At 49.8% G+C, this 27,810-nt stretch overlaps 1 protein-coding gene across 4 annotated transcripts in view; it reads right to left on the bottom strand.

Annotated features, from left to right (window-relative positions):
* cacna1ha (calcium channel, voltage-dependent, T type, alpha 1H subunit a) overlaps positions 1-27,810 on the bottom strand; it is an 806,165-nt gene that overhangs the window by 390,519 nt on the left and 387,836 nt on the right. For 3 of the 4 annotated variants that reach the window (XM_038819421.1, XM_038819419.1, XM_038819420.1), the window contains exon 5: positions 22,562-22,659. The exons of the other annotated variant lie outside the window; for it this stretch is intronic. In XM_038819421.1, coding sequence (XP_038675349.1) covers positions 22,562-22,659 — 98 coding nt within the window. The remainder of the gene's footprint in view (positions 1-22,561; positions 22,660-27,810) is intronic. 4 annotated transcript variants of the gene reach the window in all.

Below are 27,810 nucleotides of genomic sequence, written 5' to 3'. Positions count from 1 at the left end.
GTCTGGGAGGCTCTGAAAGCAGTGTTCCGGGGGGAGCTGATTTCCATCCGGGCCCATAGGGAAAGGAGGGAGAGGAGGGAGAGGGAGAGACTGGTGGGGGAGCTCCTGGATGTGGATAGGAGGTACGCGGAGGCACCGGAGGAGGGGTTGCTGGGGGAACGGCGTAGCTTGCAGGCCAAGTTCGACTTGTTGACCACCAGAAAGGCGGGGACACAGTGGAGGAGGGCGCAGGGCGCGGTATATGAGAATGGGGAGAAGGCGATGGGGAGAAGTTGCTCTTGAAGTTGGGGGGGTATTGTTCTTGGGGTGTTACTGCGGTTGTTTGTTAATAGAGTTAAGATGTTTATATTTTGTAAAAATTTCAATAAAAATTATTTTTTTTTAAAAACAAGTCTTTATTAACTACTTGTAACCATATGTATCGTAAAGGATACAGGCAAGGAGCTATCTCCATGCCTAGATCTTAACACACCTCTGGCCAAATTGACACTGACCCTAGTTCTGGATCATGTGCCTTCTTACATCACTGTGTGGGCAAGACTGTACTGAGTCCCACATTAGCCTTGTATATACCAGATCCTTATACTATATTATCAGTGATATAAGGGTTTGTTATAACCTGCCTGGATTTTACGTGCTGGGAACAATCGGTTATCCCAAGACTCTTGGGGAATATGAACTCCACAATGGTGTGTAAATATAGTTGTAAATAACGTTACTTTCTGTTTGATTCTACAAACTCATGCTACTATGGGGACACGTGTGGTCATCCCAGAAAAAGGAGAGGAGCTGATCCTAAAGATCCTCCATAATAGTCATCCGGGCATGACCAAAATGAAAACAGCGCAGAGTTACGTCTGGTGGCCGGTCCTCAACGCTGCCGTTGAGAAGATGGCCCAAAACTGCTCCGTTTGCCAAGAACATCAGAAGCTTCTGCCAGCCACACCTCTGCATCACTGGGAATTGCCAGGTCGGCTTTGGGCATGAATACATGCTGATTTAATTGCCCTTTTCAAGGATCCATGCTCCTCTTACTGATTGATGCCCATTCAAAATGGCTCAAGGTACATAGGATAGCGGGAACAACGTCCCGTGTGACCTGAGAGAAGATGCGCTTATCTTACTGCACACACAGCCCCACCCCAAAGTGTTTGTCACTGACAGTGGTAGGTCTTTCATGAGTGAGGAGTTAGCTGGTTTTATGAAGATGAACGGCACATGGCATATTCGCATCGCCCCATATCTCATAGAATTTACAGTGCAGAAGGAGGCCATTCGGCCCATCGAGTCTGCACCAGCTCTTGGAAAGAGCACCCTACCCAGGTCCACACCTCCATCCTATCCCCATAACCCAGTAACCCCACCCAAAACTAAGGGCAATTTTGGACACTAAGGGCAATTTAGCATGGCCAGTCCACCTAACCTGCACATCTTTGGACTGTGGGAGGAAACCGGAGCACCCGGAGGAAACCCACGCAGACACGGGGAGAACGTGCAGACTCCACACAGACAGTGACCCAAGCCGGGAATCGAACCTACGACCCTGGAGCTGTGTAGCAATTGTGCTAACCACAATGCTCTCGTGCTGCCCATCCAGCTTCCAATGAGTTGGTGGAACACGCAGTGCAGACGTTGATGTGGGACCTCAAAAAAGTCTTCTGGGTACGTGGACAATAGACTGGCTTGTTTTTTGTTTTGTTATAGGATCATTCAACATGCGGTGACTGGGGTAGCTCCCGTGGAACTAATGGGCCAGATATGTCATACCCACCACCGCATGGTTTTTCCAGGTATTGGCCCAAAAGTACGCCAAAATCAGGAACAGTAGAGGCATTGCCCTTCTCTATATCGGCATTCAAGCAGTGGCTCGCAATTTTGCCAGCGGTGCTCAGTGGGTCTCTGGCATATCCTTCGACAAACAAGGCCGATCTCTTACCAGGTGCAAGCCCATGGGCGCATTAAGCATATGGATTTAGACCACATTAGATCCAGGAGGCCGACCCCAGAAATCACTTCTTCAGTTGCAGCAGTCACCAGATCCAAATATAGTGGACGCTCATCCTCGAGACATGCCTCTGGCGCCGTGCTCACGGCCTGCTTGGGTCACTACAGAACCCCACGAAACAGGGATCCGAGATTATGGAGGTTCTCGACTCCAACTCCAAAGTGGATATGCCGGATACATCCAAGATGGAGCCCTCGGGTCCACAGCCCCTGGACTTGCAGCGTTATGGTATTCATCTAGGAATCTCCGTTCGCCATCTCATTATATCCCACCCAATCCAGCGCCAGCCTGATGTTAAAAGAGACTGACGCCTTCCTTTGCCAGGGTCTTTGGCGGTTGGACTTTGGGGAGGGGGGGATGCGGGAAGGCATGTTATGACCTGTCGGGATCTTATTGGTTGGGAGAAATTGGTTACCCCAAGACTCTTGGGGAATATATAAGTTCCCCCAATGAAAGGCATTTCCAGGATATGTAAGTAATACAGAAAATTTCAACCCTCACCTGCCGGGTTAGGCTTTTTGCTCTCTGAACAGGTGGGTGCCTGTTTCAGCCCTGAAATCATGCCGAGAACAACATCACCTCCAGGATGTTTAAGAAAATACAATTTGTGGAAACATTTAATTTTTAGTGTAACTCATTGCAATGCTGTAAAAATGTATTCAAAGAAACAGGACATACATCGATCTCAGGTAGAAGAAATAAGAAAAAGAAAATCATAAAATACCAGAATTATGAATTTGGTTAGACGGCATCTCACATTTTGGGCATAAATTTGTGAATCAATGTAATCACAAGAATTGTATTTTTCTCTACCAGAGGAAGGGGAGCAAAGCCATGAAAATGAGGCACTGTGTATATAGGTGCATTTCTCAAAGCATGGTGTCAGTGGTCAAGAAAAACTCTGGTATATTGTGAGTTTATTGGAATTCCTGCCTCCAGATGCACACTCAGCATCCAGTCCTTCCCCGGCACATGCATAATTTTCCCCACCGCTGGAATCATGGTTGTGCACTGTCAGTTGTGGCAATGCTGGTTTACACTTGCAGTGATCTGTCTGCCACTAGCTGCTGCTGCCGGGAGTGATGTCACAGGGAGTGACATGTGCAGGCCTTCTGTAGTTGTGGCGTCATCAAAGTCTGTCCTGCAGGTGCGTGCACAATACACTTACGCCCCAATTTCCTAGATAATTTTTACTGGAAATTCACTATATATTGTGATTGCTCATGCCTCTGAGCACAATACTAACAGGAAATTCCTGGCCTGAATTCCAATTTCATTGGAAAAATTTGTAGTATTGTGAATTCTAATCCACTCTCACATTTTGATCTTAATTCGTAAGTTAAACAGTCCGAGAAACAATCTCATCTGGTAATGAAATCAAACAAGCCATGCATGACATTTCACAAACCAGTAGGCCCCATTAAATTTTAGAAGCTCTAATTTCCTTATATTAAAGCATTCATTCCTGATAATTTGCAGGGAAATGGGATTATACTTCCCAAAACTGATTATTTTAGAACAGTTTTGCACCAAATGGCTCAGGCACCAGAAGTCAATTACTTAAAGGTAATGAAAGAGATTTATAGAACCCCTGAGTTAGATTTCTAACCACTCTAGAATTATTAAAATTGCATCAGATATCAATGATTAACAGAAGAACAGAAACTGCTTGTATAGAATCATAGAATCACACAGCACAGAAGAAGCCTTTCGGCCTATCGGGTCCGCACCGACAAACCTACACGAAATCTAAATCAGTCCCACTGTCCAGCACTTGGCCTTGGGTGTTATGACATTTCATCTTGCCTTGGTCAGATGAGCCCTGTGCACTACCTTGATCTGGATCAAACTAAGTCGGGCACAGGAGGACGTTGAGTTGACCCTGCGATGAGCCTCGCTCCACACCTCCTCATCCAGAATGGGACCCAGTTCACCCTCCTATTCCACCTCATTCAATGCAGCCGACTCTTCTGACAGTATCTGGCTACAAGCACCCAAAAATACTCACCTCACCAAACCCAGCCAAAGAAAAAATACTTTTCAACAGGGACGATGGTGGTGCCACAGAAAATGAAGGCATAGGCTTCCTGCAAAAATCATGAATCTGAAAAAATCTGACAAATCGGTCGCAGGGTGCTGACATTTTTTCCAGCAGCTGCTCAAAACTGCCAAACCTTCCCTCCACGAACACGTCACCAAACCGTTCCAGACCCTTCTCCTCTCATGACCTAATGATGAATCTAAACTTGCCAGCATAAAAAGATGATTACCTGAAATAGGAGGCAACAATGATAGGGAGCTAAATTTCAAATGCAACTCGGATCACTAAGACATCCCAGCATTTTCTCAATATTGGCAGCCAATAATAAAATGACAAATCGGTTAAGGCTCAACCACCTGATTGTCTATCCTTCTGGATAAACGCTCGACGGATCATAGATCATAGAATTTACCGTGCAGAAGGAGACCATACGGCCCATCGAGTCTGCACTGGCTCTTGGAAATAGCACCCTACATAAGCCCACGCCTCCACCCTATCCCCGCAACCCAGTAACCCCATCTAACCTTTTTGGAACTAAGGATAATTTATCATGGTCAGCCTAATCTTCACATCTTTGGACTGTGGGAGGAAACCGGAGCACCCGGACGAAACTCACACAGACGCGGGGACAATGTGCAGACTCCACACAGACAGTGACCCGAACCGGGAATTGAACCTGGGACACTGGAGCTGTGAAACAACTGTGCTAACCACTGTGCTAGCGTGCTGCCTCTTGGGGGTCTTGTACGCCAAAATAAAAGAAAACACTAGTTTGTTAACTCTAACAAAAAGGATTTAGGGAAGAGAGTGGGGAGACACTGAAAGAGAACTAAAAACCTCGGGAGGGCGTTCGTTTTAATAGTCTCATTCCTGCCGGCCAAGAACAATGAGAGGTGATCCCACTTCTGTCAGTCAAATTTGACCCTGGACTACCATAATTTAACTTATTAAGCCCAACCTTGGGCAACCCGGATACCCAGATAATGGAAGCTAGATCGGCAAGGTGAAAAGGTAACATTGGCTCCCCTCCTTGGAGGATTAAACGGGAAGTATTCGCTCTTGTCCAGATTTAACGTACACCCAGAGAAGGAACCAAAACTCCTCAATAGCTTCATTATCTCATCCTTAGTGGAGACTGGGTCCATTACATAAAGCAGCAGATAATCTGTGTGTAAGGATACTCAGCGTCCTCCCTCGCCGACTTATCCCCTTCCACCTACCTGAAGATCTCAATGCTATGGCCAGTGGTTCAATTGCTAAAGCAAATAGAAGCGGAGAAAGTGGATATTCCTGCTTTGTACCTCTGTTCAACAAAAGATACCCCAAGCACAAAGCATTAGTGCAGAAACAAGCCGTGGGGGCCCTATACAGTAACTGAACACAAGAAATTAACATTTCCCCAAATTCAAACCTCCCAAGGATCTCAAAGAGACAACACCATCCCACGCTATCAGACTCTTTTTTGGCATCCACGGACACAATCACCTCTGGTTCGGGAACAAGAGAGGGGGAAAGAACAATAGCTAACAGCCAACGTATATTGGCCGACAATTGGCGACCCTTAACGAAGCCTGTCTGGTCTTCTGCAATCACCTCTGGGAGGCAGGGCTCCAACCGCGATGCCAAAACCTTTGCAAGTAGTTTTGCATTTGCTTTCAAAAGCGAAATGGGTCGAGGGTCCTTGTCCTTCTTGACGATCAGAGAAATAGAAGTCTGTGTAACAGTAGTGGCCAACGAACATCGGGGCAAGGAGTGATTGAACACGTCCAATATTAATGGGATCAACTAATCCCCAAACGTCTTGCAGAACTCAATAGGGAATCCATCAGGGCCGAGAGATTTACTCATCTGCATTAACCCAATACCTTTCAAAATCTCGGGGCCAAACAGGAATTCCGCACCTCCAGCCTTTCTATCTCCACCAATGGAAAGGACTACCAATCTAAAAACTCCGCCATGACCGAACTTTCCTCCGAGGGCACCGATCTATAAAGATTGACTTTAGACAAGGTGGAAACCAAAGTGCCACCTGAGTCTCTTATTGTATAATCTCCCAGGAAGCCACCTGCCGTCTCAGCTGAAGAGCTAAAAGATGACTGGCCTTCTCTCCTTGTTCATAGAATATCCCCTCCGAGCGCCGCAGCTGACACACCGTCTTACCTCTTGATAATTCAAATCGTATCTGCAGACTTTTTGTGCTCGCAAGCAACTCTGGGGTAGGGTCAAGTGAGTACTGATGGTCCACCTCAACGATGGAGTCCACCAGCATCTGCCACTCCACCCTTGCAGTCCTTCATACATGTGCTTTGTAGGAAATTATCTCCCCCTAATAACTAACTTTCGGGCTTCTCATAGTGTAGAAGGTGAGACTCGCGTTTGGCGATTGGCCGGAGAATCCCCGTTTGCACCGAAATTGGGGGCGGCGCCGCTTTTGCGATGCACCGCCCCCTCAAAAACTGCGTACTCAAAGTGTACGCTGCTCGCCATATGAACGGCCTCAGAACGTCACCTGAGGCCCTCTCCCGATGCTCCGCCCCGGATGGGCCGAGTTCCCAACGGTGTGGAAAACTTATCCTTTTTTTGTGAACCCGGCTTTGCGGCTGTGGACTGAGTCCAGAGCCGCCACAATCAGGGAGGCACCTTCAGCGGGGCTGGGGGGACTCTCACCCCTCCCACTTTGATCCAGAGTCAGCCATTTCCATCCACCAAAAAGGGTTATCCAACAACTGCTTGCGAGCGCAGGCACAAGGCCCACAAAGATGGTCACCATACCCACCAGCAAGACAAAACAAAGAGAAATCTGTAGGCACCGTCAGCGAACTAAGCGCATCGATAAAATAGTCTTTTGTCTGAAAAGTCACTGTGAGCGGTGCCGGGTTCCCACGCAGACATGGGGAGAATGTGCAGACTCCGCACAGGCAGTGACCTAAGCCAGGAATTGAACCTGGGTCCCTGCAGCTGTGAAGCAATTATGCTAACCACTGTGCTACCATGCTGCCCATATTCTTCCTAAATATGAGGCGACCAGAGCTGCACATAGTACTGCAACTGTGGCCTAAGCAAAGTTTTGTATAGCTCTCAACATAAGCTCCCTGTTCTTTTAGGGTACGATCTAACTGAACTGGAACAGAGACCCGGGTTGAGCACGTTTAGCGATCAAACGGCGGGAAACACCATGCTATCTACCGGGACTCTGGTTCGATTTGGGGCCTCAGCAGGGAGCTCCCCGACGAGGCCGCATTTAACCTTGTTTCCTACACAGAGGAGATCCTCTTAATCTCTCGATCCCTGTTGCAACCCCCAAAACACCGCCAAAGTCCCAACTCAACCATAAGGAAGGGCCTCTGGCGCCCCCACTTCCATGGCAGGTGCCCCCAGAACCAATCCCTGGCAGGGGTAAGAAGTCAGCCTGGCACCGTGGTACTGTCAGCCTGGCAGTGCCTGTACCAGCTTGGTAGTGCTAAGCTGGCACCCAGGTGGCAGTGTCGGGGGCCAGGCTGTCAGTGCCAGGGTACCAGGCTGGAAGGTCCAGTTTGCCAGGATGACACAAGCAGTGCCCGGGTGCCACTCTGCTCAGAGGCAAAGAACCTGGGGGCCTCCAATCCCCTGGGAGAACCCCATTCCATTTGGTCCCCGTTTGTGGAGACCAGCACTGATCGTGGCTCACCCAAGGTCTCCAAAGGTGAGGGGGTTAGAGCCCAACACCTTAGCTGCCTCAGGGAAATGCATATTAGAGTGAGACTAGCTGCCTCGCTCTAATATGCTCTACGCCCCCCCCCCCCCCCCCCCCCGGGCGATTCTCCGCACGTGATGGGCCAAGTGGCCACCAAGATAGGTCGAGTCACCCCGGCGCCGATCACATGTCCTATCCAGCGGGACCTCGGATTCCATCCTGCAGGAGGGTGGCCTGGTGGAGGGAGGCGGAGGAGGGGGTCCGACCCCGGGAGGGGCCTCCACCGTGGCCTGGCCCGCGATCGGGGCCTATCGATCGGCGGGCTGGCTTCTCCTGATGGGGGCCTCGTTTACTCTACGCCAGTCCCCTGTAGGTCTATGCGATGTTGCGTCGCGGCCGGCGTGGAAAAGGAAACTAGCGCGCATTCGTGAGTTTGCGCTGGTCGCAGCGTGCATGCGCAGATCCGCGCCGCCCATTAGACGCCGGTATCGGCAGCGGGAGGTGCGTGAGTCGCTCCACTGCCGTGCTGGCCCCCTGTAGGGCTCAGGATCGTTGCTCCTGGGGGCCTGTTGACGCCATCATAAAACTCAACGGCATTTACAACAGCACCAACACTTACCCTCAGGATCAAGGAATCCAGCCCCTCATGTCCTACTACCTTGTTCTGTTACTTCTTCCAAAGTGCATCCCCTCACACCTTTCAAGGTTAAATTCCATCTGCCACTGTCTGCCCATCTGACCAACCCGTCTATATCATCCTGAAATCTAACATCTTTTTCCTCACTACTAACCATTCTGCCAATCTTCGTGTCATCCACAAACCCCATATTCTCATCTATATTGTTTCTGTATATATATATATCCGCTGCCTGACGGCGGCAACGAGATTCGCAATTGGGCAGAAAATGTGGAGTGGAACAAAAAAAACGGCACCAGCAGCACAGTGGGTTAGCCCTGCCGCCTCACGGCGCTGAGGTCCCAGGTTTGATTCCGGCTCTGGGTCACTGTCCGTGTGGAGTTTGCACATTCTTCTCGTGTTTGCGTGGGTTTCGCCCCCACAACCCAAAGATATGAAGGCTAGGTGGATTGACCATGCTAAATTGCCCCTAAATTGGAAAAAATGAATTGGGTACTTGAAATTTTTTTTTTAAAAGAAAAAAAACGGTGCCAATCCCGTTGCAATGCTACGGGACCCAGCTTGCCAATGGCATTGAGGTTCAAACCTGAATTCTGACTACACGCCACTCCCAGCGGGTGCATGGATTCCACACAATTCACTAATGGCGGGAGAACATAGTCTCACAAATGGAAAATCCAATCCATGATGTCAGGTTAAGCTGCTTGGGTGGAATTTTCCAGTGTTTCAGCAAAGTGGCCCAGCGGGTGAGAAAAACAGCATGGTAAATGCTGGCCCCAACGATGGCTTTCTCTGCCGTATTGTTTGGGTGACAGTCAAAAAATAATTGAAGAGGTGGTTCCCATGACGCAATGCTCTGATTGAGCCCACCCCGCCAGCAAATTAGTTTTTAAAATATCGGTGTGCCTAAATTAAAAATAGAACATCCCCCCCCCCTCCCAATCACTGCCCCCTATACTACATGCCCCCTCCCCAGCACTGCTCGGACAGTGATCCCATGATCCTTTCATGCGTGAGCTCCCCACCCACCCGAGCTCCTCAAGCGAGTGCACACTTTGAGAGGCCCGTCATTATCACATCGCCGAACCCGGCCAGCGAAAACAGAGGAACAAATTCTGCTCTTTAATTTTGTATTGTTCACTTGCTTTTCCATATTTAAATTATCATTTGGAGGTTTATAGAAACACATTTAAACTAATATTAATCCTATCTATCTGTCACAGAAAAACACCATGAGAATAGTAAATAAAGTGAACTTTCAAGAACATACCAACAAATTATTTATAAATGTATAGGCTTTGCTGTTTATGGAGATAATTGAACTAAAAGCTGCAACTGTTATTTATAAAACAAAAAGTGAATGATTGCTTTGATATTTGAAAAAAATTGTTTACTTTAAGAGACGATGATTATAAATTAAGAGGAAGACTTCCGGTGGCGGCGATGACGTAGGAAGCCACACATTTGGGAGCTCCCGTTTTAAACTGACTTTAGAGCCCAAAACAGAAATTTTTCGACGTCTCCCGGTGGGAGAAGGTGTGCTGATCGACTTTCCCCGCAGTCCATGACTCGAACTCGGAGTGGAAAGGGGGAAAAAACGGCAGCAGCTCCCTAGAAAAAACGGGGGAAGGAATCCAGGATGGCGGCCGGCGGAGCTCCAGAGGAGTGGAAGCAGTGGGCCCTGGAGCAACAAGCTGCTCTCCTGCGCTGTTTTGCAGACTTCAAGGCTGAGGTACTGAGCTCTCTGCAGGAAACGAACAGAAGGCTCTCGGAGATTCAGACGACCCAGGGTGCTGCCATCAAGGAGTTGCAGACGCAGGCCACTGAAGGAGAGGAGGAAGCCGCGATCCTCGTGAGTAAGGTGGAGGGACACGAGGCACTCCACAAGAAGTGGCAGGAACGCTTCGAGGAGCTTGATCACCGCATGAGGCGGAAAAATCTGCGGATCTTGGGCCTTGCGGAGGGGCTGGAGGGGTGGAGACGATGACGGGAGGAGGCGGGGCCTTAACTGGTTCTTCCCCGCGCTGGAGCGGTGCCTGGAGGAGGGATAGATTGGGGGATAATCCCACTTTGGGAGGGGTCGGGTTATTGGTGGGAGTTTCCGGGGTCAGCAGAAGTTAGCTGACCCACGGAAGTACAATGGAGGACAGTTCGCGGCTAGGAGGGTTCCTAGTCTGGGGGGGAAGGGAGGGGGGGAAAGGGGAATACCGGGTTGCTGCTGGTAGGGTCAGGAAGGAGCTGATGGGGGCTGGGGGGACAGAGGGGAGGTGTTATCGCTGTGGGGACTGGGTCAGGCAGGGGGTGCTGGCCTGGGGCGGGCAGTCGACGGGCTATGGCTAGTCGACGGGGGAGGGGGGGCGGGACGCCCTCTGATTCGGTTGGTCACCTGGAATGCGAGAGGATTGAATGGGCCGGTGAAGCGGTCGAGGGTACTTGCTCATCTGAAGGGGCTAATGGCAGATGTGGCAATGCTTCAGGAGACCCACCTGAAGGTGGCGGACCAGGTCCGTCTGAGGAAGGGATGGGTGGTGCAGGTTTTCCACTCTGGGTTGGATGTGAAGAACCGGGGAGTTGCGATTCTGGTGGGGACAAATGTGTCGTTTGAGGCATTGGAGGTGGTGGCGGATAAGTGGGGTAGGTATGTTATGGTTAGGGGCAGGCTACAAGGAGAGAAAGTGGTACTTGCTAGTGTGAATGCCCCAAATTGGGACGATGCGGGCTTTATGAGGCGTATGTTGGGACGGGTCCCGGATCTGGAGGCGGGAGGTCTGATCATGGGGGGGGACTTCAATACGGTGTTGAATCCTTTACTGGATCAGTCCAGCTCTAGGACGGGTAGGAGGCCGGCGGCGGCCAAGGTACTGAGAGGGTTTATGGACCAGATGGGTGGGGTGGATCCATGGAGGTTTGTGAGGCCGAGGGCACGCGAGTACTCTTTCTTCTCCCACGTACATAGGGTCAACTCTCGGATAGACTTCTTCGTGGTGAGTAGGGGACTGATTCCGAGAGTGGGGGAGGCCGAGTATTCGGCCATTGCAATCTCCAACCACGCTCCTCATTGGATAGAGTTGGAGATGGAGGAGGTGCGGGACCAGCGCCCGTTGTGGCGGTTGGATGTGGGGTTGTTGGCGGAGGAGGAAGTGTGTAGGAGGGTCCGGGCAAGTATTGAGGGGTACCTCGAGGTGAATGATACGGGGGAGGTTCAGGTGGGAGTGGTCTGGGAAGCCCTGAAGGCAGTGATTCGGGGGGAGCTGATATCCATCCGGGGACACAGGGAGAGGACCGAGAGGAGTGAGAGGGATAGATTGGTGGGAAAGATGCTGGAGGTAGACAGGAGGTACGCAGAGGCACCAGAGGAGGGACTGTTGGGGGAGAGGCGCAGGCTGCAGGCTAAATTTGATTTGCTGACCACCAGAAAGGCAGAGGCACAGTGGAGGAAGGCACAAGGGGCAGTGTACGAACATGGTGAAAAGGCGAGTAGGATGCTGGCTCATCAGCTCCGCAAGCGGGATGTGGCTAAGGAAATTGCTGGAGTGAGAGACAAGAGTGGGAATGTGGTGCGGAAGGGGGTAGAGGTGAATGAGGTCTTCAAGGACTTTTACGAGGAACTGTACCGGTCGGAGCCAACGGGGGAGAGGAAGGGAATGGCGAGGTTCCTCGACGGGCTTTCTTTCCCGAAGGTGCAGGAGGAGCAGGTGGAAGGGTTGGGTGCGCCGATTGAGCTGGAGGAGGTAGTTAAGGGGATCGGGCAGATGCAGTCAGGGAAGGCACCGGGGGCGGGATGGGTTGCCGGTGGAATTTTATAAAAAGTTTGTGGACCTAGTGGGCCCCTTGCTGGTGTGGACACTTAATGAAGCGTGGGAAGGGGGGACTTTGCCCCCGACGATGTCGCGGGCGCTGATCTCGTTAATTTTAAAGAGGGACAAGGACCCCCAGCAGTGTGGTTCATACAGGCCCATATCTCTCCTCAACGTAGATGCCAAGGTGCTGGCAAAAATCCTGGCCACCAGGATAGAGGACTGTGTGCCAGGGGTTGTGCACGAGGACCAGGCAGGTTTTGTGAAGGGAAGGCAGCTGAACGCGAATGTGCGGAGATTGTTGAATATCATCATGATGCCGGCAATTGAGGGGGAGGCAGAGATAGTGGTGGCGCTGGATGCGGATAAGGCCTTCGATAGAGTGGAGTGGGGGTACCTATGGGAGGTGTTGGGGAGGTTTGAATTTGGTGAAGGGTTCATTAGATGGGTAAGGCTGCTATATGAGGCCCCGATGGCGTGCGTGGCCACGAATGGGAGGAGGTCGGAGTACTTCCGGCTTTACCGAGGGACCAGGCAGGGTTGCCCCCTGTCCCCCTTGTTGTTTGCACTGGCAATCGAGCCGCTGGCGATGGCGTTGAGGGATTCAGAGAGATGGAGAGGTTTGGTGCGAGGTGGGGAGGAACATAGGGTGTCGTTGTATGCTGATGACCTGTTATGACCTGTCGTTGTATGCCGATGTGGCGGACCCGGTGGGAGGGATGCCGGGGGTGATGGAGCTGCTAGCTGAGTTTGGGACCTTTTCAGGTTATAAGCTAAATTTAGGCAAGAGTGAGGTGTTTGTGGTGCACCCTGGAGACCAGGAGGAAGGAATTGGTAGGCTCCCGCTTAGGCGGGCAGGGGAGAGCTTTAGGTACCTGGGGGTGCAGGTGGCCAGGAACTGGGGGACTCTCCACAAACATAATTTCACCAGGCTTGTAGATCAGATGGAGGAGGAGTTCAAGAGGTGGGACATGCTGTCATTGTCGTTGGCGGGGAGGGTGCAGTCCGTCAAAATGACGGTGCTTCCGAGGTTCTTGGTCCTCTTTCAGTGCCTGCCCATCTTTATCCCCAGGGCCTTCTTTAGGAGAGTGACTAGCAGTATTTTGAGCTTTGTGTGGACACATGGGACTCCGAGAGTGAAGAGGGTGTTCCTGGAGCGAGGGAGGGATAGAGACGGGCTGGCGCTGCCCAACCTTCTGGGGTACTATTGGGCGGCCAATGTGTCAATGGTGCGTAAATGGGTGATGGAGGGGGGAGGGGCGGCGTGGAAAAGAATGGAGATGGCGTCATGTAGAGGTACGAGCCTGGGTGCCATGATAACGGCGCCGTTGCTGCTCTCCCCTAAGAGGTTTACCACGAGCCCGGTGGTGGCGGCGACCCTAAGAATCTGTGGACAGTGGAGACGGCATCGGGGGGAAACAGGGGGGCTCGATGGAGGCTCCATTGGGTGGCAATCATCGGCCAATGTGTCAATGGTGCGTAAATGGGTGATGGAGGGGGGAGGGGCGGCGTGGAAAAGAATGGAGATGGCGTCATGTAAAGCCCGTCTCTATCCCTCCCTCGCTCCAGGAACACCCTCTTCACTCTCGGAGTCCCATGTGCCCACACAAAGCTCAAAATACTGCTAGTCACTCTCCTAAAGAAGGCAATCATCGGTTCATCCCGGGGAACAAGGATGGGGGATTTAGGGGGTGGCAAAGGGCGGGCATCAGCAAATTGAGGGACCTGTTTATTGGCGGGAGGTTTGCGGGCCTGGGAGAACTGGAAGATAAATTTGGGCTTCCCCAAGAGAACATGTTCAGATACTTGCAGGTAAAGGCGTTTGCTAGGCGACAGGTAGAGGGATTCCCTTTGCTGCCCTCACGGGGGACGATGGACAGAGTGCTTTCGGGGGTGTGGGTCAGAGAGGGGAAGGTGTCTAACATCTATAAGGTAATGCAGGAGGTGGAGGAGTCGTTAGTGGAGGAGCTGAAGGCTAAATGGGAGGAGGAACCTGGGGAGCAGATAGAGGACGGAGCTTGGGCGGATGCCTTGGAGAGAGTCAACTCTTCCTCCTCATGTGCGAGGCTTAGTCTCATCCAATTTAAGGTGCTGCACCGGGCCCACATGTCCGGGACTAGGATGAGTAGGTTCTTTGGGGGTGAGGACAGGTGCACCAGATGTTCGGCGAACCATGCCCATATGTTCTGGGCATGCCCAGCACTGGAAGAATTCTGGAAGGAGGTGGCGGGGAAGGTGTCGAGGGTGGTTGGATCCAGGGTCAAACCAGGGTGGGGACTAGCGATCTTTGGAGTTGCGGTAGAGCCGGGAGTGCAGGAGGCGAAAGAGGCCGGTGTCCTGGCCTTTGCGTCTCTAGTAGCCCGACGAAGGATCTTACTGCAGTGGAAGGATGCGAGGCCCCCAAGTGTGGAGACCTGGATCAGTGACATGGCGGGATTTATAAAATTGGAAAGGGTCAAATTTGCCCTGAGAGGATCAATACAACATAGAAGACATAGAACAGTACAGCACAGAACAGGCCCTTCGGCCCTCGATGTTGTGCCGAGCAATGATCACCCTACTTAAACCCACGTAACCCGTATAGCCGTAACCCAACAATCCCCCCATTAACCTTACACTACGGGCAATTTAGCATGGCCAATCCACCTAACCCACACATCTTTGGACTGTGGGAGGAAACCGGAGCACCCGGAGGAAACCCACGCACATACGGGGAGGACGTGCAGACTCCACACAGACAGTGACCCAGCCGGGAATCGAACCTGGGACCCTGGAGCTGTGAAGCTTTGATGCCAACCACCATGCTACCGTGAGGCCCCAAATGAAGTTACTGTGAAAAGCCCCTAGTCGCCACATTCCGGCGCCTGTCCTGGGAGGCTGGTACGGGAATCGAACCGTGCTGCTGGCCTGCTTGAAAACCCAGAGATTTAGCCCAGTGAGCTAAACCAGCCCCTAAGGGTTTTATAAACGATGGCAGCCTTTTCTGGACTTCCTGGCTCAAAGATAGGTATCTCAGTCAATAGCAGCAGCAACCGGGTTGGGGGGGGGAAATCATTTTTTTTTAAAAATTAAGAGGAAAAACCAACTGGATTTTTCTGGCCATTCACACTGGCAGATTGCAGCCCCAGCGACAGAGCACCCCCACTGTGGGTTTTCAGGTGGCAAGGGGTGCATTCAACGGAAACCCCTTTGACAATGATGGGACCAGAAGGGCCGGCCACCGGCCAATGGTGGGCCGGCTTTGCTGCTGCGAAAGAGGCGGTGGGTTGCACGGACGTTCCCACCCATTAAGTTTGCACAACTTTAAAGTCTATTCGGTGCGAGATTCTCCAGTCCCCCAGCCGCGTGTTTCACAGCCTCACACCATTCGCTGGTGGCGGGATTCTATCCTCTCACTGTTTGTCAATGGGATTACACATTGAAACCATCCCATGTTGCCGCAAAACATGCTGGCGGGTGTGTGCTGCCAGTGGGAAAAGTGAATCCGGAAATTTGGAAAATTCCGGTCTATGTTTATTTCAGTTTGTGGGGTGAATCTTTGGAATGCTTTGGACGAAGACTGGAAAAAGATGGACAGATATTTATAGGTTTAAAAAAATGGATAAGGATTGAATTTTTCATTTCTATAAAGGTAGGGAATAAGATGGTAGTTTGTGTTTTATGGAGGTACTATTAGCATAATAGGAACACAAAAATGAGCGAAGTATGTGACTGGGAACTTAGCTGTTTTAAATTTACACGTTATAAAAACATTAAGTTTGCGAAATCTGAATGTTTTGTTTATTTCTTTGCCCTCCATTGCCCTGTTAAATGTGTATTTAAATGCAATTTACTCATGCGCACTGCTACTTATTTGTACATGTTACTGCAGTTGTAGAAGTGATTTTAATTATCATAATAAATGATCAAAGGGATAACATAATTACCAGTGTGTACAGGAACAAAGGAAGTCATAAACAATTTCCTCTATCTATAGTAACTTCATTTAGCAAGTTCTAGCCAAACAGATAGCAGCAGAAACATTATAACTTTGCATCCATTTTCAATTCATTCTGATTTGCTTCCCAAAATAACTCCTACTTCAAACACAATGATTCTTAGCATCTGTTTGTTAAGTTACAGTAATGATAATTTAAGTAGCATTGCCTCAAAAGATCACTTGTACAATTCTGTGGTGCACAAACAAAGCAGCATAGAAGCCGAGTGACGGCAGAACCACCTCACAGTGGTTAATAGAAATCTATAAGTGGATCACATTGGACGGTATCATGGCTATCATTGCCATTGAATAACGAGCACTACACAACCGACGAGCCATTGGCAGCCATTATCTCCAATCCCCTACAATTCAGTGGTGCTGAAGAATTAAATGGGAGTCACATGTGCTTCCCTAAAGTCGCCCAGCAAACGCTATCAAATTGCCAGTGATCTCACTTATCAGGCACTTTCTGCCAGATTATGGGACCCAAATTCATGAGGGTGCGTGTGCCTGGGATCCCACGGCAATCCCAGAGCTCTGGTGAGAGCATTACTGGCAGCTGCCACCAGTCCCAGTAGCGCTGATGGCAATGAGGAGTTCTTGCCATCTGATTGGTCAGCAGCTTTTGGTGGAGGGAATTCCACTGTTGGGAGTCCTCAATCTTGGGGAGGCTGCAAAATGTGAACAATCAACAGCCTAATAAAAACTTAAAACCATTGGGCCTCCGTCTTTGAACTGACAGAGGTTTCCTGACAGTTCCCCGACTGGAGGGTGAGATCCCAGTCAGGCTAGCTAAGCCCTACGATCCCAGTTCAACTGTAGTCTGAAACCCTAAGTATAACTGACTGACTGAAATCCAACTAACGTTTATGAAACCTACCTGTGTACTCTGTGCGAATAATTAAGTATTAATGTCTGATTTATTTTATAAATCAACACTATTTAGTTGAGAAAAGAAAATTCTAAGATCCTTTTACTTGAGGAAGCCAACGCTAATTGGACATAGGTTTATTTGACTATTTACAAAGTTCTGCTCAAGATAGCATATCACCCGCAGCATAGTCCTTGCTGGGAGAACTAACCACCCCAGCTTTTATATTGGTTCATAATGAGCCTTTAGTAAAGTGATGAGAGGGAGTCCAACGAGTTTTTAAAAAATCTTTTCATTCAGAAATAATTACTACAAAAGGCCCAGGACACCTCACCAGGTCCTCTCTTCTTTCTGGTCAGCCCCCCACTGGCTGAACTTTTATATCAGGGCTAATAAGCTACCCGCCCATACTGGGAGGGAGCTTGCGGCACCAATGAGCACAGGGAAACAATTATCCCCAGCTGGATGTGTCCCATGCAAGTTATTACAGAGCACCAGGCAGGTGGCCACCCCCCCCCCCCCCCCCCCCGGTAGCTCGCACCCTACGAGTCCCACGGGGAGATCAACGATGGATGCCCCGTTGTCCTCATGGGGTTTATAAAACCCCTCCCCCTCAAACTCAGAAAGTCCCCATCAGCTGCTAATGGGGCCTTTTACGTTGCTTTGCCCGTGGCTGTGCTTCTGCATGTGGCTCTGGATCGGGTGGGGTGTATCAGTTTGCCGACCGTTGTTTCATGGCTGACCTCTGATGAGTTACAGCCGGTTCCTGCTGGGATCTTAGTTCTGGACACAGCAACACCCTGGAACAGATTGTTCTGCGTCCCTCTCGGATCCAGAGTGATACTCCTCCTGTTGGATCGCGTTGTGACCGGGGCGGTTCCTAGTGCCGGTGCCCTATTCCTACTGCAATACTGCCGGTCGGACGTTGTGAAGTTCCCAGGGCGAGATTCTCCCAAAACGGGAGAAATCGTAAAGCTGCCGTAAAACCCGGGCGGGTTTTACGGCAGCGCGCCCCTTCCCGACCGGGGACCGATTCTGGTCCCCGGTCGGGGCTAGCAGCCCGACGCCGTAGGCTCCGGCAAGACGGGCTTAACGAAAATCGTTAAGCCCGCTTGCCGGAGTTAGCGCCGGCTGACGCGTCATATGACGTCAGCCGCGCATGCGCAGTTTGGAAGACTTCAACCCGCGCATGCGCGGGTGACGTCATCGCGTTTTTGCGCGAAACCCGCGCATGCGCGGGCCGGGTTGTCCCTCAGCCGCCCCGCGAATGGATACTGCGGGGCAGCGGAAGGACAAGTAGTGCGCGGGCATCGGGCCCGCTGCCCGCGATCGGTGCCCACCGATCGCGGGCCCATGGCACCCTTGGCACGGCCGTGGTACGGCCGTGCCAATTGGTGCCATGGTTATTAATAGCGAGTTTGTGACGCCGTTTTTACGAACGGCAAGACCAGGTGTGTTTGCCGTTCGTAAAAACGGCGGAAAGGGCTGGGACTTCGGCCCATCTAACAGCTGAGAATCGCTGCCGGCCGTAAAAAAACGGCGGCAGCGATTCGGGTCGGGACTTCGGCGGGGGGGGTGGGAGAATAGCGGGAGGGCGGCAAAAATGTCGGGAAGGCCCTCCCGCTATTCTCCCACCCGTCGTGGGGGGCGGAGAATTTCGCCCCCACTTCTTCAGCTAGTCCAAGTGCACTCTTTGAACTGTCCCCTGAATCTGTGCTTTATACGAGACCGGACCCATTTGTTCCAGCACTACTCCTGGAGCCATAATGCTCCATGACCACATTTGCGGGCACAGACTGCATTCTCGGAGTGAAATGTCCACCCTGGCATCCTCAAGTCGTGATGCCTCTTCTGTGTTTTCTGCTGCACATCTACTTCCTTTCCGAGATTTGGAAACGCAGACCCAACTGTGTTTTGAATCTTCGGCCCCATCAATAGCTCCACAGGGGCAATTCCCATTATCACATGCAGCGTTGTGCGATAATTAAAAAGGAACTGTGCCAGCCTCCTGCCCATGAACTCTGTAGATTACTTATTGAAGCTTCTTTTGAAGGTCTGGACTGACCTTTCCACTAGACCGTTGAAGGAGCATGATATGGAAAGGTTTGAATATGTAGAATGCCGTTCCTGTTCAGAAACACGACAAATTCTTTGCTAATGAATGGCATCCCATTATCCGTCACCAGGACCTCCGGGATCCCAAGAGTGCTAAAAGAGTCCCATAGTTTCTCTATCATGGCTGGACATTGTGGATGTCATCTTGCACAGCTCTAACCACAAGCACAAGGAACATGGGCACTAGAAAAGGTCGCACAAAACTGCATGGAGGAACACCCATGATTGTCCTGGCCTTTCCCAGAATGAAGGGAAGCTACTGGCGGGAGTTTCTGATGCTCTTGGTATGCCGGACAGCTTTACATGACCTTCGCGATGCCCCCATCAATGCCGGGCCACCAGACAGAACTGTAAGCCAACATTTTCATTCTAGACGCACCCGGATGGACATTGTGAAGATCCTGTAGCAGGGTTTCCTGACCCTGCAAGGGGATGGCCACGCAAGCTCTTCTCAATATGGCGCCATCTTCTACACTGAGTTCAGAGAACTTCTGGGTGAAAGACCGAAGGATTACCGAAAGGGATTCCTTTTTCCGCCACTCAACAGCATGAGGCGAAACTTTGCCAATCCTGGGTACCACTGTGCCTACCCGAGCAGCCATCACTGGCAAGGTGTCCATGAAGTTACGAGTCGCAATCACCTCATCTGCCACTGGTGGGGATTGGTGGGCTCACGGGCAATGGTAGATGGCCTCTACGACCAACGAATAGTGGCATCCATGTGTACCGTCTACAAGATGCACTGCAGTAACTCACCAAGGTTCTGCAGACAGCACCTTCCAAACCCACGACAACTACCATCTAGAAGGACAAGAGCAGCAGACGCTGGGAACCCCACCTCCTTGAGGTCCCCCTCCAAGTAACTCACCACCCTGACTTGGAAATATATCACCATTCCTTCACTGTCGCTGGGGCAACATCCTGGAACTCCCTTCCGAACAGCACAATGGATGTACCGAAACCTCGAGGACTGCAGCTGTTCAAGAAAGCATCTCACCACCACCTTCTGAAGGGCAATTAATTATGGGCAATAAATGCTGGCCTAACCAGCAATGCCCACATCCCTTAAATTAATTAAAAAATATAGACAATTTATGCACCAGGGTGGTGCCAGAATGAATATTTGTACACTGCGAGCAGGAGCGCCCAACATTGGTTCCGAGATAATGCGATTTGGGTATTGCCTTAACCTCGCTGAAGAGTGGTTTGTGGCCTGTTACAATGAAAAATGGCGCCCATAAACATACTGGTGGAACTTTGTTATACCAACAATTACTGCCAAGCCCTCCTTCTCTATCCAAGCATAATGTTGCTCTGCATTCGCCCAGATCCTTGAAGTGTACGGCAGCACCACCCCGATGCTGTAGGGAGAAGCATCATATGTCAAGGTTATAAGCTGAACCAGATCTTAATGCTAAGGTGCTGAAAAGCTGTTGACACATACTCCTGTAGATTTTGGCTCTGCTTCTGCACAAGTGTTGAGATAATCTTTTCTTGAAGCACAACATCTGTCTGGGCAATAGCTGTTCCCTGAGATTGGGCAGTCCTCCGATCATCCGCTCTCTTGGGTGTCCTTGCCTCCACCTGATGTGCTAGAGCCTGTGTGTGTGGTGTTCACCAGAGGGTGACCCAGGAGCCTGATAACTAACATTACCCACCGAGTATGGTAAACACCACTAGTGATATATTGTATGTATTATGGCACTGACCGTATATTACAGGTACAATGGTAAATCCCTGCCTGATGGCTCCGCCCAGCATGCGGCATATAAAAGTGTATGTCCTCCTGCACTGCTTCCATTCTGGTTCCAGCTGCGGGAGGCACAACATCTTGTGCAATAAAGCCTCAATTGTTTCACCATTCTCGTCTCGTGGTAATTAATGGTACATCACTGAGTGATAGTGTCTGTGATAGTGGATGGTTCAGGTGAAAGCAGTGGCGAGAAATCTGTGTTTTCCCCTGAGTGGTGCTCTGGGGTGTTCTGAGGGTCTGGATGTGAGGCAGCGACCCTGGATGGCACAGTCTCATCTGGCGGGGATCCTGCAAGACAGAAGGCTGGGCTGGGATCTTGGGAAGGACTGTTCTGTGGGAGAGAGGTGATTCACTTGCTTTAGGGACATTTGCATTGTATTGGACTCTCACTTCTTTGGTTTATGCCATACTCAATGTCAGGCGTGTCCTCTGCCTCCCCAGCAAGTTGCAGGACACTTTCCTCATAGGGGGTCTGGGCCCAAGATTTGGGATGCCCCCAACCCGTCCTCTAGTGCCCCTGGTGATTATGGGCCGATTTATCCTTGGGGACATGAAAAGAACATAGTGAGATGCTGGGAGGTGAGGGAGTCTGTAGCTGGTGGCATGTGTGTGCAAGACTCCTGGCCAAGGACTACAATACATATGTTGGGGTTTCGTGGAGGGTGGATTGTATGAGAGATGCAGGCAGGTGGGATGTTGTTGGCCTCTAGAGGATTTGGGGAAGATGTGAGGAGTGAGGGACAGGAGTGATGTCAGGGGCACAGAGATGGTTTTACTCAACTTGCTCTAAGGAAGTTGTTCACCTTCTTTCTCCATTGTGTGCCAGACCTCCTGGTGAGGCTGGCAGCACTGACAGCCTCTGCCACCTCATCCCAGGCTTTGTTGAGAATGACAGGCTTGTGTCTCTGACCTACCCTGAGGAAGTGGGTGTCCCTCCTCTCCTCAATGGTGTACAATATTCTGTTGATCTCCAACTCCAGGAACCTTATCAGCAGGTCTTTTAGCAACCATCTTCTTGGCTGGAATGACAGTCCATGGTGAATGGAGTGCTTAAAAGCTGCTCCAGCTTGTCAGGCTATTAACACAATTTCCAACCCCATCAGGCGCCAGCAGGGCTGGGAATACATTGGGCAGTGTGCTGGCTTGTTTGCATGACCTGAAATTCTCCTGGCCAGTGTTTCTAGAGGAAGGGTACAGTTCCTGCAATTCTATACCAGTGGAGCACTTAGTCTCCAGAATGGAGAATCCAGCCCACTATCAGGGACAAAACAGCACATTTCAACACCCCATCCATCACCTTAAACATTCCTCCCTCCATCGCTGTGCACTTTGGTTCCACCGTGTACCATTTACAAGACGCACTGCAGCAACTCCAATATCCCACTAATGGGGTCAGACTCCAATATCACACCAATGAATTTAAAAAACCTTTGGTGGGGTTTGACCGGGTCAGTAGCGGTTGAATTTTGTCATTCACACCAGGATAGAAGACCCAAAATATTCCCTTTATTCAATGAGCAGAAGAAAATCTAGTCTTGAAACTTAGCAGTGACTTCCAAGCTAAACATGAACAAAACCTTGTAGTAATCAAGGGAGAATCACTCACCATCAGCAGGGCTAAAGTCAATACAAAAGTCAGATAGAGATAATATACATCAATTTTGAAAATAAGGGGAAATCTTGGACTTACTAGGCACTCTATTAATGGCTCTTAATGGCCTGAGAACCCGGACAGTTCGGATTGCTGACAGACTTGCATTGTGTCCATCCAGTGAATATTCCAGCATCCTACAATCAAAAATACATATATATTCATCTAGATATATTTATTGTTCAAACTATGTAGTATGTTATGTTATTCAAAAACATTTTGAGAAAATTATCACCTATTCTTTGAAAATGCTCCTTACTGCTCAAGACAGATGCTTATCTATTTAACAGGGGTAATTTCCTGGTTTTGAGGTCCCTGACAGTGTCTTGCTTGCTAAAATCAGATGTAAGAGTCAAAGCACATGTATTTGTGCTTAGCATGTATCTACTTTGTCTTACTTGAGAAGTAGTTACTGTTGGTTTATAAACATGCCGCAGTAAAATTATTTTAGTAATTATACCAATTGATGTAAACAAAGAAGATTAAACCTATTCTCTTCTAAACTGACAGCAAATTCACTTTTCAATGCAATAAAAATCAGGCTGTTTCTACAGCATGTGTGAAATACAGGTAAATAGGTAATTGTAATCTGTGACAGTTAAAACAAAGCAGGGAGAGAAAAATTGAACCACGTTAAGTGTGGGAACCAACATGATTCTGAGTAACACAGAACTGAAAAGTGAATGGTGAAACATTTTACAGAATGTTGATGATGATTTTCATCACGTTCACTGGTGTCTGCAGCAATGTACATTTAAAAGATCCAAGTCAGCTAGTGGCATCCTTGTATAAAATGTTGTACTGTCCTCTTTGTTTAACCTCTGTTGATGTGTTTATTTATAATAAGAGACTATTTCTACTCCTATTTTCTATGTTCTGATGTTCCTATGTTTGCAACAAATGGTGAAGAAAAACACCCTCCATGTATCACAGTAGCAAAGCATTACCCATAAAGTTCCTCTGAACAAATCAAGTTTTAAAAACTTAGTTGAAGTAGGGGCTGGTTTAGCTCACTGGGCTAAATCGCTGGCTTTTAAAGCAGACCAAGCAGGCCAGCAGCACGGTTCGATTCCCGTACTAGCCTCCCCAGACAGGCGCCGGAATGTGGCGACTAGGGGTTTTTCACAGTAACTTCATTGAATCCTACTCGTGACAATAAGCGATTTTCATTTTCATTTCATTATTCTATAACATATTTGGGGACAAGTATAAAACAAAAGTAGCGGTATGACTTAAATTCTCAAAGATTCTCACCCTAGCTCAGTGTTCTTCAAAGTCGGGGGCGCGACCCGCGGTTTGGTCACGGGCGGGTGTCGGGAGGGTCGCGGAGCCGTTTCCGCGGCGCTCCCGATCGCGCAAATCCCCGCGCAGCAGCCGGCTTTTCATAACGCCGGCTGCAAGCGGCCGCGACCATGTTAAAAAAATTTTTGGCTGCATTGCGCATGCGCGCATGATGATCGGCACACATGCGCATTCCGCAAACATGTAAAAAAAATTTGGCCACATTGCGCATGAGCGTCGATAATCGGGCACGCATGCGCAGTGTGGCCGCTATTTTTTTTAAACTGTTGCAGCTTTGTGTTTCACAAGTTCTGCAGTGGTTTTTATTCATTTATTTTATTCATTTGATTTTTTTTCATTTATTTTATTCATTTTATTTGTTTTACAAGTTCGGGGGGTGGGGGGGTTATTCATTTAAAAACATTTATTTTATTCATTTTATTTGTTTTACAGGTTCGGGGGGGGGGGGGGAGGTTTATTCATTTTTTTTCATTTCTTTTACTCAATTTTTTTTTTACAACTTCGGGGCGGGGGTTTATTTGATAAAACTTTACAGGAAAAAAATTCAGAACTTTGGACAGATGGAGACTCCATACTTTCCGACACCGGAAGGCTTCACCTTCATCAACAGGTTCCATTGGAGGAGCGTGTACGAGGGCCAAAGGGACCCAAAACCATTTCCTCCATTTTTGGCAGCAGCAAACAAGGTAAGAGAAAATGGTGGGTCGCGCAGGTCGGCCGGCGTGGGTCGTGCAGGTCGGCCCGCATGGGTCCCAAAGATTGCCGGTTGGTAAAAATGGGTCCCCGGAAAAAAAGTTTGAAGAACACTGCCCTAGCTTAACAATTGACTGCTTCAAGTTTGTATGAAACCAGCAGTGAGAGAAAAAAATTATTTTAGCTATAATTGGTTCCAGCTGTTTCCAGTTGCACTATAGTGATCTGATCAAAAATGATCAATATGAACTAATCCCCATGAGAAGGGCAAGTTTTTTTGTGAAATGCTGAGAAGGTGACAAGTTGCAAAGCTGATGTTTGGCATGGATATGGAGAACAAAACAACGCAGTGAGCACTGCTAATCTGTAATTGTGAAAGTTGAACAGAGGTCAAGGTTTCAGCAGGGAGAACATGCAACTGCAGAGCTGACAGTTCTGGTTTAAATAAGATGTTATGGTAAATGAGCTAATACCACGACAAGAGGAATAACTCATTACAATACATCTAAATTACATCACATTGGTGGCAGGAAATTGATACACCTTCACAAAGACTGACCTCCTTGTCTTCTATGAAAAAGTGATATTTCAAGTGGCAAATCCAGGATGGGATTCTCCGTCCCGCCACATCCATTTTCTGGTGAGGCCCGCCCCCACTGGCAGCAGGATCCTCCTTTCCGGCCAATGGAGTTTCCCATTGTGGGCATCCCCCACACCGTCAGGAAATCCGCGGGTGTGAGTGTGGTGCCGGCTAAGCGGAAAATCCCGCCGACGGAGAAACTGGCCCCCCAATCTTTGACCCAATACCCACACAGATGGGTTAAATTCAAAGTAACTGAAAATTTAAAGTAGAATTGGAGAATGGGTAAGAAATTGGCTAAAGAATACGTGCGGGATTTTCCCATCGCACCTGCCCCGAGACTGGAAATTCCTGCCAGAGGTCAACAGACCTTTAAATGCTCTGTCAAATTTACCCCCCATCTCTGAGTAACCCATGGGTAGCATTGAAACAGTTTAGTGAGAAGTTAAAATAAATTTGGCCAATTTAATCTATTTTTTAATCAACCTGTTAAAGCAAATCGAATGCTAAACTCAGAAAAGAGATTATTGGCTGGATTCACTGGGCGCAATTCTCCGCTGCCCACGTCGGGTCGGAGAATAGCGGGAGGGCGTCCCCGACATTTTTCACGCCCTCCCGCTATTCCCCCCCCCCCCCCCCCCCCCACGGCCGCCCCACGACACGAATCGCTGCTCGCCATTTTTTACGGTGAACAGCAATTCTCCCCAGGCCGATGGGCCGACTTCCCAGGCCTTTACGGCAGCAAACACACCTGCTTGCTGCCGTCGTAAAAACGGCCGCAACATGCCCGTTCTGGGCATCCAGGGCCCCGATTGGCACGGCAGTACCACGGCCGTGCCAAGGGGGGCATGGGCCCGCGATCGGTGGGCACCGATCGCGGGCAGTGCGTCCGTAACGGACGCACTCTTTCTCCCTCCGCCGCCCCGCAGGATCAGTCCGCGGGGCGGCCGAGGGAGATGACGGCCCCGCGCATGCGCGGGTTGGAGCCATCCAATCCGCGCATGCGCGGCTGACGTCATCGTGCGCGTCAGCCGGCGTGACGCTTGGCGCGCGGACTTAGCGACGGTCGCTAAGGCCGCGATGCCGTAGTTCACGGGGCCCCACTGCTAGCCCCGCCCGGGGGGGAGAATCGGGTCCCGGGAGGGGGCGCGGAGGCTGCCGTGAAACACGGCCAGTTTCACGGCAGCCTTTACAACTCGCCGCATTTGCGGAGAATCGCGCCCACTGTTTTTGAGCCTAAGTTCGGAGAACCTCTGGCGTTTTACGTCAAAACAATTGGCGTCGGCCCCTCACTGATCCTGCAACCTGTGAGGGGCTAGCAGCCGCACCACCTAAAACTCCTGGCTTCCACGATAAATACAGCTGTAGAATGCCGGATCCATGGTTGCGCATGTACACAGCAACAACCTACAGCAGTTGCATCATAAAACATGGCGCCGGCCATGCGTGGATTCGACCTGCCAGATAGTGCCCCCCTGGCCACTCCCCACCAGCCTTCGCGGATGCCCCTCCCTCCCCAGTCAGCAACACAGTTCCCGCCCGACTGTGGTGACGCTGGACACAGTCCACAGCCGCCATGCCGGGTTCCTGACCGCTGAGACCATACGTCAACCGCGCGGTCGGAAGCTCAGCCCATCGGGAAGAGGACATCCAGGTGAGGCGCTAACATCGTCTCGACAGCGTGCCGCGAGACCATTTATGAGGGGAGGGTACAAAAGCTGCGTCAAACAGGCGCCACCCCAATTTCCGCATCAGAAGGGATTGTGCACCCGATCGACGATTATGAAATTGGAGTTGGAGAACGGTGAATCACCCCCTATAGATTTATACAAAATAGTATTATGGTTTATAAAAGATAGGACGAATCTTCTTCTTCAGGGAAAAAAACATTCCCAGTTGGTTTGCATTGTTTTAGCACTCACCAGTGTTAAATCTCAAATACCAATAGCACTCAATTTTTGAAACTCATTTTCATAATTACTTATAATTTCAGATGTAAACTTTGGTAGATATAGAGATGACATGTTTTGCCAAAACATGGGGCAACAAGATTTAGTAGAAGGTCAGAATGAAGTAAAATGGAGCCCCAAGGGCAGAGGAAATCTGCAAATGACAGTGCTTTCCAGCACCCTGACCATCAACCCCAGCCCACCCCGCCCTCCCACATTTTAATGGATATTTAAATTGAGGTGGTGCTGCATGAGATGCTTGTAGAGACAATTTTCTTCTGTGCCACTCTGCAGGTCAGTACTGCATATCTACAGAAAGTGCTGACAAGTTAGATACCAGTGTTGGTCAGTACTGCTGCAAGGTTGCTGGAAGGGTCTTTGCAACAGATGACACAGCTCAGCATTTGTCTTTCTTGTTGATCCAGACCCTGAAAAGTTAGGATATCATAACCATTCTGAGATAGGTTTGCAAGGGGCCACAGATATAGCTGGTGACATCTTGGCAAGCACAACCAAACAGGCAATGTTGGCACATGGCCACTCTGGCAAGCTTTCTTTTGTACAGTATCACAGAAAGCATGATAATAGTTCTTCTGAAGTATCTCTCACCATAGAGATTTGTCAAGTATTCATGTTGCAATGTGATGCACCAATGTCCATGGACACAGATGCTTTGGCAAGACGAGCCTGCAAACATTTGCCAAATAATAAATGAAACCAATTTTTACAGATATTATGAGAAAGGTCTGGGCAGGGGGACATTC

The sequence above is a fragment of the Scyliorhinus canicula genome, chromosome 15 (assembly GCF_902713615.1).
Source record: "Scyliorhinus canicula chromosome 15, sScyCan1.1, whole genome shotgun sequence".
Taxonomy (NCBI): domain Eukaryota; kingdom Metazoa; phylum Chordata; class Chondrichthyes; order Carcharhiniformes; family Scyliorhinidae; genus Scyliorhinus; species Scyliorhinus canicula.
Note: the sequence above shows the minus strand (reverse complement) of the source record. Positions and strands in the feature narration are given on the sequence as shown.